Source organism: Chiloscyllium plagiosum, chromosome 16 (assembly GCF_004010195.1).
Source record: "Chiloscyllium plagiosum isolate BGI_BamShark_2017 chromosome 16, ASM401019v2, whole genome shotgun sequence".
Taxonomy (NCBI): Eukaryota; Metazoa; Chordata; class Chondrichthyes; order Orectolobiformes; family Hemiscylliidae; genus Chiloscyllium; species Chiloscyllium plagiosum.
The window spans coordinates 50,911,993-50,925,719 of record NC_057725.1 but is presented as its reverse complement, the minus strand read 5'-3'; the positions used below and the strand labels follow the sequence as shown (position 1 = coordinate 50,925,719).

General features: G+C 39.0%; 1 protein-coding gene across 1 annotated transcript; it reads left to right on the top strand.

The window, feature by feature from the left end:
* Positions 1 to 984: 984 nt before the first annotated feature.
* LOC122557897 (L-lactate dehydrogenase A chain) lies at positions 985 to 13,657 on the top strand. The gene is made up of 8 exons (XM_043706098.1): positions 985 to 1,089; positions 7,431 to 7,567; positions 8,014 to 8,131; positions 8,644 to 8,817; positions 10,529 to 10,702; positions 11,963 to 12,080; positions 12,953 to 13,076; positions 13,234 to 13,657. The coding sequence occupies exons 2-8, from the start codon at positions 7,439 to 7,441 to the stop codon at positions 13,396 to 13,398; spliced, it is 1,002 nt and encodes a 333-aa protein (XP_043562033.1). The 5' UTR covers positions 985 to 1,089; positions 7,431 to 7,438; the 3' UTR covers positions 13,399 to 13,657.
* Positions 13,658 to 13,727: the final 70 nt, after the last annotated feature.

Sequence of the window (13,727 nt, the reverse complement as noted above, 5' to 3'; positions counted from 1 at the left end):
TATTTTTCTACATTCTTCTGACACCCTTCCTCTCAGAATCTTGTTCTATTCATTTTGCCTTTCACCTACAACCCTAATTGCCTACTATAAATGTACCATGCTAACTTTCTTAGCGAGAGATCTCTGTGCTTTTCTCAGCTTCTGCTTGTGTAACTGGCTTTTCATACTTGGTTAACGTCAACCTCCATCTTAACTTATCACACTCTTTACACTTTTGAGTTCACTACGTTCCTCAATCCTTTGTGTGCGACGTATTGTCACATCGGTGAAACGCCTTTAGACATTTTACTGTGTTAAAAGCATTTTGTAAATGCAGGTTGCTGTTGAGTAAGTGGTGAAGTGCATTGGCAAAAAGTGAAAAGTTTGGAACGCTACTGATGATTTGATCCGCGGTAAAAACAATGACTGCAGATGCTGGAAACCAGATTCTGGATTAATGGTGCTGGAAGAGCACAGCAGTTCAGGCAGCATCTGAGGAGCAGTAAAATCGACATTTCGGGCAAAAGCCCTGCCTTTCTTCCTGATGAAGGGCTTTTGCCCAAAACGTCGATTTTCCTCAGATGCTGCCTGAACTGCTGTGCTCTTCCAGCACCACTAATCCAGATGATGATTTGATCCGTTTCAAAGTATATCTGAAGAAAAGCATGTCCATAAGATATCCAACTTCATTAATTTTCTATCAGGAACTCATCTGCCTAGTACTTAGCAAGTTATATCTGTTCGAGAATTACGCAGATGAATGTGAATGGGTTGCGACACCACACTTCTCATTCACAATTCAATTAGACGTGCATCCAGCATAAGGGTGAGCATCTGTAATGGTTTCCAGGAAGGTTCATCATGACCACGCGATAACATATACATTCACTTTCCCCCAAGAATCCTCGACTGTGACCACTTGCTCGCTTGATAGTACGTGCATGCAGACACGATCCAATATCTTGTCAATCATTGTCTGGTCTGACCCGCCTTCGCAGCATCATATGTAGATGAGCACGTGACGCATTATGACGCAGCCTATAAATAGAGGCTGTCAGGCGTAGGCGTGGCCTACTGCAGATCTTGGTCAGAGGAGACATTAACGAAGTGGTAAGTTGTAGCGAGACATGTAGCAATTTAGAATTACAGCCACTGAGCAATAATATTTGATCAACCACTATGTTTGCGACATAGTAAATTTTGCATCCCTATTTAATACAAAACGTTATACTTGCATCACATTTAATGTTATACATTAAGTGCTGTATCACGTCATGTATAAAATTGAATGTAAGTGTGTATTGGTATCGTGATACAAAGGGATACATTTTACTCTGTTGCATTACTGCTAAAGTGATTGTGTCACTCTTTTAGCAGCATTCTAAGTCTTATCCAATTGCATTTATCTATCGGTAGTGCAGCTTTTTAAAATGCTAAATTGATGTAATTATTGTGTAGTGTGTTGTTCTTGGTGAGATGGCGGAGCCGGGGCTGTCCTTTCCTGTAAATCGAAACAGCGCTGATAATCTCCACCACAATTTGGAAGTCGCGTTGGGAGGAAGGGTTCAGAAACAGATGCGATTGAGTCCTCTCCGTGATCTTGCTGCTGACAGGCGATGGTCGCGTTTTTCTCTCGCCTCGGGTCCTGCCTTTCTTGCGCCTGGCACCATCTGCGGAATGCGAACGCTGCCCTCTGCTGTGTAGCGCGGTACACGTGCATGTTGTAAGATGCTGCGGCAAATGCAGCGGAGGTGGCTTTCTTGCCTGGGTTGGATACCCACCTACCTACTGTAGTCCGAAATCATACAGTTGATGGTAAATTCCCATGTTTGAGCTCTGACGAAGAGTCATGTAGACTCGAAACATTAGGCTGCTGTCTCTCCATGCTTGTTGCCTGACCCGCTGTGATGTAGATTCATACAGCACGAAAATAGATCCTTCTGTCCAACCAGTCCATGCAGAGCATAAATCTCAAACTGAACTAGTCCCACCTGCCTGCTTCTGGCCCATATCTCTCCAAGCTTTTCCTATTCATGTACTTATCAAATGTTACTTGTCCAAATGTTTTTTAAACATTATATTTGTATCAACATCCACCACTTCCTTAGGAAGTTCATTCCACGTGCAAACCACCCTGTTTTAAAAAAAACCCCTCATGTCTTTTTAAAATTTTTTGCCTCTTGCCTTTAAAAATATGCCCTCTTGTCTCAAAATCTCCCATCAGGGGAAAAAACATCTACCATTAACTCTACGTATACCCCTTGTTACTTTATAAACTTCTATAAGGTCTCCTCTCAACCTCCTACGCTTCAGTGGAAAAAAAGTCCTAGTCTTTCTTTAAAACTCAAGTCTTCTGAGCCCAATGACATCCTTTTTGTTTTCAGTGCAGATTCTAGCATCTGCAGTAGTTTGCTCTTCCAGTGCTCGAATTTGTTTCAAAAACTGTGAATTAGCAAGTTTTGAGAAGATTTGTAGCTCAAGTTGAGGTTCTGTATGTAGGTTTTGCTCACTGAGCTGGAAGGTTTGTTTTCAAATGTTTCGTCACCATACTAGGTAGCATCATCAGTAAGCCTTTGGATGAAGCACTGGTTTTATGGCTTGCTTTCTATTTGTGTTTAGGTTTCCTTGGGTTGGTGACATCATTTCCTGTTTTCTCTGAGGGGATGGGAAATGGGATCCAAGTCAATGTGTGTGTTGACCTGATCAATGCCCAAAGAGCCCCACTCCTAATGAATTACGCTGGCACTCATTTTGTAAGATTCCACAAACACAAGTGAGATGAATAATCAGCTGTGCTTTATTTGGTGACACAAAACAAAATCAACAAACACATTGACTTGGATCCCATTTGCCACCCCCTAAGAAAAAACAGGAAATGACACCACCAACTCAAGGAAACCTAAACACATAAATAGAAAGCAGGCCATACCACCAGTGCTTCATCCGGAGGCACCCTGCTGATGTTACCTAGTATGGTGACGAAATGTCTGAAAATGAACCGTCCAGCTCAGTGAGCAAACCTACATCCAGAACTCTGTGAAGTAATTTGATATTATCCCAGGAGAGACAATGAAATGAGGAAAATGGTTTTGTGCAGTTTTGACCATTTTGAGGCAACTAACGAGGACTACAGAGATCTGTCTAGATTGAATATGAGTGACTAAACATTATTTTTTTAAAAGCTAAGCATAACTAGCATTTACTGCTGTATCCTTATTTTCATCAGGAATTCAAGATAACTGAACTGATAGAAATCAGAAGTGTATTACTTTGAGGAATTTAGTAGAATTTTTTGGTTTTTAACTTCCAAGGCATTCGCCTTGGTGGTGATCAAGGCAACAATTAACACAGATAGTAAATTTTTATTTCTACACAATAGTGATGGTGGATTTATATTTCTGAAAACTCCGGATTAATGCAAAGTTTCCCTCAAGTGAAATGATTATGGAATGGATTTTTGAGACAAAAGCTTGAAGCAAAAAGTGAACTTAGTTAACTACTATTATGGCTTCTTTATGAATGCAAACACTGCTGTCTATTGGATATTTTTTTAACTGCCCTGTGAATTACTGACTATTGAAAATTTTCCATTGTCAAATCTTGGGATTCTTCCTGCTTCTGCTTGCTGTCTCACTGGGCCTGGTTTTCAAAGTAAAAGTTTGAATCGACAATTTTATTGTATGTTTGTACTCCTAATTAGATAGAGCCAAGGTTTCTGTGATTTTCTTTTGAATAAATGAAAGCCTGCTGAGTCAAGATCTTTGGTTAGAGTTGCCCAATGGGGTCAGGTAACTCTTATGGCAAGAAAATTATATCACAGAAAGGAACTGGTTGGCCCACTGAAGGTATTCATGCTGTAAATCTTAGTTGCTTTCATTTGCATGAATTCTTTTTATGTAGGCTTTGTCTTCAAATATTCATGCAATCGCATTATTAAAAAAAAATTAAAAATACAATAGATGTCCAGAAGAAATTTAATCCAGCATTTTTAAATTACATTTTCTTTTTCAATCTCATTCATTTGTCATGCTGCATGGAGCATTCTACAAAAGCAGGGTATACAAGAAAATTTAAAATATGATCAAAATTGCCTCCCTGTTTAGTAACATCAAACTGCCCTTTTTAAGTCTTGTTGTACACTTAAGTAAGCAAAATGTTGCAGAATCTGGAAACCTGCAATAAGTCAGTGCTGGTAATACACAATGGATCTGCCTGCATCTGTGGGACAAGAAACAATTATTTCCAGTTGTGTATATCCAGTTTTTAAAACCCTTCTGTCACCTGTTAGTTTAGTGAAGCTGTTAATTACAGCAGGATGCAAGGCTGCATTTTGAGCCCTAATCATTTGCTGACAAAATAAAATTCAGGATTCTGTTGATGTGCAATTCACCCTTTTAAAGTTAAGATTAGTGATAATATCAATGTAAAACTATCACAAGATTTATTACAAGGTGTTGATGAGTCACCTTCCACTGTTCTTTACAGCTTTCCCTGCCAATGTGCCAATGACAATGGCAGAATGTTAATTATTTTAAGTATAACAGTTAGATTTTAACTGGCAGTTAGTGTTACAGTGCTTAACTTCATGTATTGCTGTCTTGGGAACAGGAAAATCGCAGAATGGACATTTAAATGAAATCTTTGATTATTCCTGGACATCTGGTTCACTGCTTATTTCAGAAGACTGTAGGTGACACCTCAGCCAATTTATCTGTTAACTGTGTTTGCAAAAGCAATTTAGTTGAGCGAAATGGTGTTTACGCAATAATGACTGTGCTTTTTCTGGTCTTGTGTAACTGCCTGTTGAAATTTCTTCTTCCTTTCTCATTGGACTGATGTCAACTGTGCAATGTTACCAAATTATGTAGATTCCATAACCACCACCCTCCAGAAATGATTCAGTTTAGCTTGCTTACATTTTTTTCTCACATTTCCTTCCTATTTTATCTCTCCACTCCCTCCCTTCCCTGCCATGCAAGTACAACTAACCTGGAGTTAGACATGCATAATTAAAATTTGCACTTTGCTACTGCTTATCCCATAGTTATTTTTTGTGAAGATAATAAAGGAGTTTTCATGAAAGTTATTGTTCATTGTATTTTTTATCTTACGGTATTTCCAACAGTTTAATGGAGGTGGGCATTAACTACAGAGTCACTGTTTCTTATTGAATAATTTATATAAATCATGAGATTCCAGAGTTTCTGAACAGCCACAACTTGTCTCCGTGTTGCAAAGTGGTTGGTTAGTTTAGTTGAATGGATGGCTGATTGACAACGTAGGGAAAAGATGAGAAGAACTAGACACCAGGTCTGGGTTGGAAGATCCGTGTGCTTGTAAAATGGTGATTGGGTGGTTTCTTGGAGACCTAACAGTGAAGGATATGTAGGGTAGGCTGAAGATTTTTAAAACCGAGTGGAGGGTTACACGATCCAAAATGGATGATGGATAAAAGGAACTAAAGTGCCAGTTATATAATTTAAACATTAGCATTTATCAATGAAACATTAGGGAAGTTGTACCTGGAAATGGTTAAGGCATAATCATGGGGTATGGGATTCCCAGGGATAGAGATGAGAGATGGAATTGGACAGTCTTGGAAATCTGTTAATTCTTAAATTTGAAATCCAATTTGGAACAAAATACCATTTCCACTGAGTATTGCTAAGCAGTTGGGAAGAACAATGTCACTATGGTTGGGGTGTGGAAATGTTGGAGTGGGGAAGTAGTTTGAAGTGGTTGGCATAGTGGAAAATAATTTGACTATTGAGCTGGAGAAAGCTTTGCATCAATGAATTGATATTATTTAACGTTGCAAACCACTGAATTCAGTGTGGTGATAGAAGTACAGCTGAATATCGGCTGACATATGAAACCTGATTTTCATCCAGTGGATGGTATGTGCAAAAGCAGCATAAAGAGGAGGACTGTTTTGAATTGGACTAAATATTGTAGGGCAACCAAGCTGTAGTTGTATGCTGGTTATGTTGGGTTATGAGAATAGAATTGTTACAGTGAGGGGTTGGTGCATAAATGACAAGGCTCGAGTGGTCTCCCTAACAGATCCTTCAGGCATCTGGAATGTTCTATTCCAAGCTGCACTTTCCCCACTGTAACCTTCATACGTTCTCCGGTTCTGGAGTCTGTGGCAATTGAACAGTAATTAGAGCACAGATTTAAGATCATTGACAAAAATTTGGAGAGGAGCTAAGGAAAGAAAATGTAACTATTGCTCCCAAATAAATACAATCTACCCCATGAAGTCTCAGACACCTGGAAATGATGAATTGTGATCAGCCTTCAATTCGCTAAATCCATACATAACATAAAACACTGGAGATGTAAGCACGTGCAGGGTGGCTGCCAGGAACATAAAGCATTCTACCCATAATAACAGGTTTAGGCTTTGGATAGGCTGAGGTGAATGTCTGGAGTTTCAGAATGTGATGTGAGAAGCCAAAAATAAAATGGATCTAAATAGATTGGGAAAATAGTTGCAAATAATAATCAATGTGGACAAATGCAATTTAATGAGATGAGGTAAGTGGAATGAGCAGTATGATATAAATTACATTACCCTAACCTGCAGAATATCAGGGATTGAATGCTGTTGACGGAAAGCTTATTGAAACCAGCAGTACTGTGTGGCAGTAGCAGTGAAGGTGAGTCAGATTTTGGAATGCATTACCAGCCTGAGATAAAATGAATTTTAAGTGGCCAGTCTATAGGAAAAAAAAGCTTGTACTGCCACACCTGAACTCTGCAAATAATTTTGGTCAGTGATTGTAAAAATATCCAGGTACTGAATAAATATCTGATTTAAGAGATCAGAGTTAAAGTATAGATAAGCTAAGAGTTATTTACTGTGAAGAAGGTTCAGAAAATATTATTCAAGAAGTGAACAGATGGCTGGAACGCTAGTGCTTGTAGAAGCGATTGAAACCCTCCTCATAGAAATTCAAGGACAACCACCTTTGCCAAACTTTGTTCATTTTGGGAGCCCCTTTTCCTATTTTGGGAGCAAATAGCTTTTGACATACTTTCAGCAAGGCTTTGAAATTATTATCGTTGAGGAATGCTGGAAAGATGAAGTGCAATTTGAGCTTGGTATTCTTTCTAAAAGCAATTTCTAAGGCAACCATATCATGATATATACAAATCAAATGGAGTAAATTAATTAATTGGATCATTCAGACTGTGATGTTTCATCAAGCCAATCTGGACAGACGTACCAAAGAATGTATCTTTTAAATTGAAGTTTGCAGCTTGTTACAAACTTGTTTTATCTAATTTGTTGTATAATTAAATAAAATAATGATGTATTCATACACATTGCAGAGATCGTTGGACTTCAATATTTAACAATTCTACTTCCTGATTTGTAATAGTGTGCTTCTTGGAATGTTTATAAGGTGTATGTTAGACTGATGTGAATATCTTTTCTCCTTTAGCAGCAAAAATGGCATCCCTCAAGGAGAAGCTGATTGGGCATTTGGCGACAACACAGTCCAGTCAGTCACACAACAAAATAACAATAGTTGGTGTGGGTGCAGTAGGAATGGCATGTGCTATAAGCATCTTGTTAAAGGTAAGATGGAATTTGGATGTGGTAGATCATTTGGAGTTGCTAGTTTTTCATATTTAGATGGATTTCTGCAGTTCTGAGATCCTCCAAGGATGGATGATCTTGTGTGCCATGGAGTGTTATCACATAGTCATAGGCAGGACCTTGGTGTAACATCTCCTATACAAGAATGAATCTCTAACAGTGAAATACTGAGGTAGAATATGGGCCCAGACCTCTGTACTCCATTCTGTACAATAAAACTTAAATCTGCAATCTTCTGAGTTTGAGACATGGGTGTAACCTGACAGACAGCTTAAACCCCAACTTTCTACAAGAGTACTAGTTGGCTAGGATTCACCTACTTGAGATCTAATCTGCCATTTGTTTCAAGAATATTAAACTTTGCAGTTTATGGAATTAGGTATTGCCTTCATGATAGCTGTAACCAATATTGTTGTTTGCTTCAGGACCTAGCAGATGAGGTGGCTCTGGTGGATGTAATGGAGGACAAATTAAAGGGTGAGATGATGGATTTGCAACATGGTAGCCTCTTCCTTCGCACCCACAAGATTGTGTCTGGCAAGGGTGAGTACAAGATCAGTGGGAAGACAAAGCACATAATTATTGAGTGCACACGGAAGTAATGTGTTAACATGTAATCAGGCTTTGAGTTGTGCCAACAACAAATAGCAGTGCATGCACAAACATCCGGGGTGGGAAGGTGGAGAAATGGGTTAGAGGAAGGAGTAATGATGCTCATTTGAAGAGCGTGTGCAGGCATGAAGGGCTGAGTGGCTACCTCTTGAGTCTTCACAATTATGATTGAGTGGTAGAAGACTCCAAATGTGAAGCATAGACTGGTCTGTTTCTGTTCTGTGGTTTGTGTAAAGGCTTTGAAGTCTGTCAGCCTTCTAATGATGAAATAGAAACTTTGTTTATGGGCCTAAGGCCTGGGGTTTAGGGCCAGAATGTTAATGCATGTGCAAATATTGTGTAATAGGGAACTAAAATATGGGGCTGTTGTTTACCTTGATAGTTTGCAACAATGAGGTGTGTAACACCACTAAATGTTAATGTAACTGTTATTAATTTGGCAGATTACAGCGTGTCCGCTGGATCCAAGCTGGTTGTGGTCACAGCTGGTGCTCGGCAGCAGGAGGGTGAGAGCCGCTTGAATCTTGTTCAACGTAATGTGAATATCTTCAAACATATAATTCCTGACATCGTCAAGAACAGCCCAGATTGCATCATACTGGTTGTATCCAATCCAGGTGAGCATTTTGTAACAGTACACAAAGTTTGACCATAATTGTGCTTGCTCAGAGTTGGAGAAAATGCAATCCTTTTTCTATCTTGTTGGGGTTGGATAATTGTTTAAGTTCTACTTTGCTGTGATATAATTTCCTTTCTGAAGTTGTCTCCTACATCTTAAGGACAAATTACTTTTATGATCTACTATGAAATAGTTTGCATAAAATTGAATTATTAAAGTTAATAACTAGAGGGCATTAACAGCTTCAGTTGGAGCCATCCTTGACCCAGTAATCCTCACTATTCCACATTTAATCTCTTTGGTTTGTTAATATTTCACTGCCAGTTAATTTCACGTTTACTTTCATTGGTTTTAAAATCCTTGAGTCAGCTTTGGCTTGGTTTACATCATTGACATACTTTGTGACAAAACTACACCACTGTCTTTATTTGTCTTCCTTTATTTGTTATGACAGCCCAACTCTACTTTGACATGCCTCTAGTAGTTTTTGGTTTAAGTTTCACTCCTCCATGTTTTAATGGCTTTTTCTTGCATGGTAACTCAAAGCTTCACCCTATTAGTAATGGCATCAATTAGTAAAGTTATTATTTTTCAAGCCCAATCTAATTGGCCATCTCTACACCCTTGCCATTGTTACATATGCTACTATTTGTTCTGATATGTAAAAAGTCCTGCCTGTCCACAATTTTGCAAGTTAGTATCGACAGACAAAGCTACCTTCGTCAAAACACAAGTGTTCTATCTTCCCTTCCCTGACTACTTTGTTAGATTGAATCAGATGATTTTTGGACACTGCCTGAGTTTGAAGAGTTTCATTTCTGTCTGTAGTGTACTTGATTCAAGATTTTGTCTATAGGTGCTGCCTTGCATGTACACCTTCAGGTCTACTTGCTACAGGTGCTGCTTCAATTTTGGCCTTTCAATTTTACTTACACTTTGACTTCAGTAGCAGTCTCTTCAGCCTGCACTATGTATTATAGCCCAACATGGACAGTACAGGGATGTCAAGCTGCTGGTTGGCAATTTGGAGACTAAGTAAATAGGGTGGCTCAATCTGGATGTGGGTATTTACTTTCATTTTTAAATGGGCTCTCACTGAGGAATCTGAATGAAGAGATTGTGAGTAAAAATGAGCTGGTGAGGTACAGGAGAAGACTGAAAAATAACTTCCCTGATGGAATGTGCAGAGCCAGCTTTTCACAGTAAAGAGCACTACCACTGGAAACTGCAAACTATTCATGGTAAAGCTGCCTCCACAACAAAAACTACTCCAGGTTCAGCTTACTGTTCAGTCATGTGCTAAAATGAGATTAAAGGGATAAATCTCTAATGGAGGCAAATGAGCCTTTTCAGTAATCCCATGAAATAGTTCAGATGTTAACTGTTTATGTGCTGGAATTAACAGGAAGTTTAGTGGCAGTGAGAAATGGGAGTAGTAGACCATTGGCCTTTTGAGTTGCACCATTATTCAGTCATTCAGAGTGATCGTATCTTGTATTTCTCCTTCAGACAATCGAGGTGAAACGAATGAAAGAATTTATCCCAATGTCATCTGCTAGCATTGTTTAATCAAAGTTATCCATTTTCTAGAGAAATGCAGACTGCTTATTTAGCTACAGACTGAGTACATGTTTCTCTGTATGGTTTGGGTAAGAAGTTGCTTTTGAGGGTTATTCTATGTAATTACATGTTTCTTTCTTTTCCACTAGTGGACATTCTGACCTATGTGGCGTGGAAGCTGAGTGGTCTTCCCATGCATCGTGTTATTGGCAGTGGCTGTAACCTGGACTCAGCTCGGTTCCGATACCTAATGGGAGAGAGATTAGGAATCCACAGCTCCAGCTGTCATGGCTGGGTTATTGGTGAACATGGAGACTCGAGTGGTATGTGTGTAAGAGGCAGTCCAATTTATACTTAAGGTTACAGATGAAATTGAAGTAGGTCAAATGTCATTTGGCTGTTTAACATGGAAACAAATAGCTCTATCACTGATTCACTTAGTTTGTTTCCAAAAATGTCTGCAGCCTGATATTTGGTCACTTTGAATAATACCAGCAAACATTTTTGGCAGCTTTCGCTAATGAGCATAACTTGTGAACAACATTTATTTGGCTGACAAACTACTTGGCTATACTCTCAGGACAAGGGGTTGCTCTGTCCCATCCCATGAACCAGTGGACAATTCTATTGTAAATTTTTTTCAACTGCAATAAGTGGAAAGGTTGAAGCAATATAATCTCGTTGTTTTATCTGGAATTTAAACTAGGATCTCTCAGCCAAGATAAAATTAGAAATCCGGTGGAGGATAATCTTTAGAAGTAGAGGATTGATTGCAGTCAGTTTAAAAAAAACATATATACAAGTTCTACTTTAGAATAATGTTTGTAGTTTCATATTGCTGAGGGTCATCTGTTTTAGACCGCATTGTTAAATTACTTCAGGAGCAGAAGGTTATTTTGCAGAGCTCTGTAAACCATATAACAAAAAGACCAGATCGTCTGTCAAGTCAGTTCTGTTTGGTTATGTTTGTGAAGCATCATGACTCCTAGTGCTTCTCTCCTACCAGTTATGTAATCTCAAAAGTAAATGCTACAAATACTCAGTTGCTCTGGTACCATGTTGAGATAGAAAAACTCAGTTTCAGGTCAATGATGTTTCATCAGACTCCCACAGATCCTACCAATCTGCACTTTTTTTTTGAGGTGGGGGGGGGAGAGGGTGTTTTTCATTGAAAATAAATTAGTATCTAAGCCAATTCAAAAGGATATATTTCTGGGTAATTTCTTGTTGAAAGTGAACCAAATTGAATTTCAGGTAATGATGGGGATCATGAGTATAGTACTCCAACAACTCGTCTGTCCTTTCCATGCAGTAATATTTTTTATATGCCCTTGGGAACCACCTTGAAAAGACTTTGGATAATGATGTAATCCAAGAAGGAGCAGGCATGTTTGGTCATTTTGTCCTTTCCTGTAATCCTTTCAAATGAGTTGCAAAGTGTAAATTCCATTCCATCTCAAAAGAACAGTTTTCCAAACTTCATTTAGACTTGTCAAGAGTACTTTTTGTTGCATAACAGAATATGATGACTGGTGGATTATATTGGTGTTGTTACTTATTCACCTTGTTTTGTTTTATCATAGTGCCTGTGTGGAGTGGTATGAATGTTGCAGGTGTGAACTTGAAGGAACTCCATCCTGAGCTAGGAACTGACAAAGACAAAGAGAATTGGAAGAAAGTGCACAGGGATGTGGTGGACAGGTAAGAGTTGGAGAGATCTGACAAACTTGTATTGTGGCCATTAACTGGAATGTTAATGAAGTCTCCAAATAGCATGGGCACACAACTTCTTAGTGCAACTTTTTGACAGGTTCCACTTCTGCCCTGTACAGGACATTGTTGGAGAGGTTATCTGGGTAAAAAGGGGGTTTAGGGTACACTCCAGGGAAAGAGTGAGAGGGGGCAGAGAGAGCCCGGGAGGTCAGTCATTTGGAGATGGTACCTGGGCTCCATCAGTCCAGGACTGTTCTTGGCAGCGTTTCAGGAAGTAGAGTTCACTTTTAATCACTAAACAAAAGATGCGATCAGTGTTGGAAACACATCATTGATGTAATGTTTCTATCGGGACCGCGAGACCACCTTCGGATAATCTATATTCCTCACCAATATCACAAACAAAGCTCACATCCTAAGAGAGGGTGAGAGGAGGATGATCTTCCAAAAGTGAATTAGTTGGAATACAATTGAACTGAACTGCAATATTGCTCAATGATTGGAAATTTACATCTCAGCAGGAAACTGCACAAACAAGCTTCATCTTTGATAGTGTACAAATAAAAACAGTCCATTTTTCATGTACTTCAGCTTGATAAATACACTTTACAAAGGGTATTCCTCCATCTTGGCAAATGGCAAGTCATCTTAGTTAAAGCATCCAGCTCTGAGATTATTGATTATACACAGTATATGCATATTTAAATATACAATGTTAGTTGGGTCTGAAGCAGTACCTGTTGGATACAGGAGGAAGGGGTGGGGTGTGGGAAGAAAACTCTCTCCTGTTACTTCCAGCTATTAATGAAAACCACTGAACTGTTGATTGGGGAGTTCACTTTTTATTGCTTTTTCCACAGTGCTTATGAGGTGATAAAATTGAAAGGATACACTTCCTGGGCTATTGGGATGTCTGTGGCAGACATGGTAGGGACTATTATGAAAAATCTGAATAAAGTGCACCCTGTATCCACAATGGTTAAGGTAAGAAGCATGTTTTGAATTTGGTAAGCAATATGACTATCAACTGAACTGTTTGTGTCATTGTGCCTGCCTTTGTAGGAAGGCATGAGATCCTGGAAGAGGAAAGTTGAAATAACTGAGTAGCAGCAATATTCTGATCATCCTATTCTTTCTCTAGGATTTACATGGTATTAAAAACGAAGTTTTCCTGAGCCTTCCATGTATTCTGGGTAACCATGGAATTTCTAATATTGTGAAGATGGTGCTGAAACCAGATGAAGAAGCACAGCTGCAAAAGAGTGCTACAACCTTGTGGGATATTCAGAAAGATCTGAAATTCTGAACCTCTCCCCTCTAGCCTTCCTCGACAGCAGTAACGAAAGCAAACTTGCTGCATGTAGCCCCTTGTAGGAAATGGGCAGTATCCTTGTTTACTGTCTTTTTTGTGATCACTTCTGACCATGAATTGCCAGACTTGCAGAGAACCTTTCATGTAATGACTGTCTTCCTCACTTCACTGCTGTTAATGTCTTAAGTATTTATGTAGAGCAGGCAGCTATGTATTGAATAAAACCATCAGATTAAAAAAAAGTTTGATCAACTATCTGTGTCATGTGTTTAAGTTTGCAGTATTAAACTCAAGTTCTAGTTTGAAGGGAACAGGGAGGATTA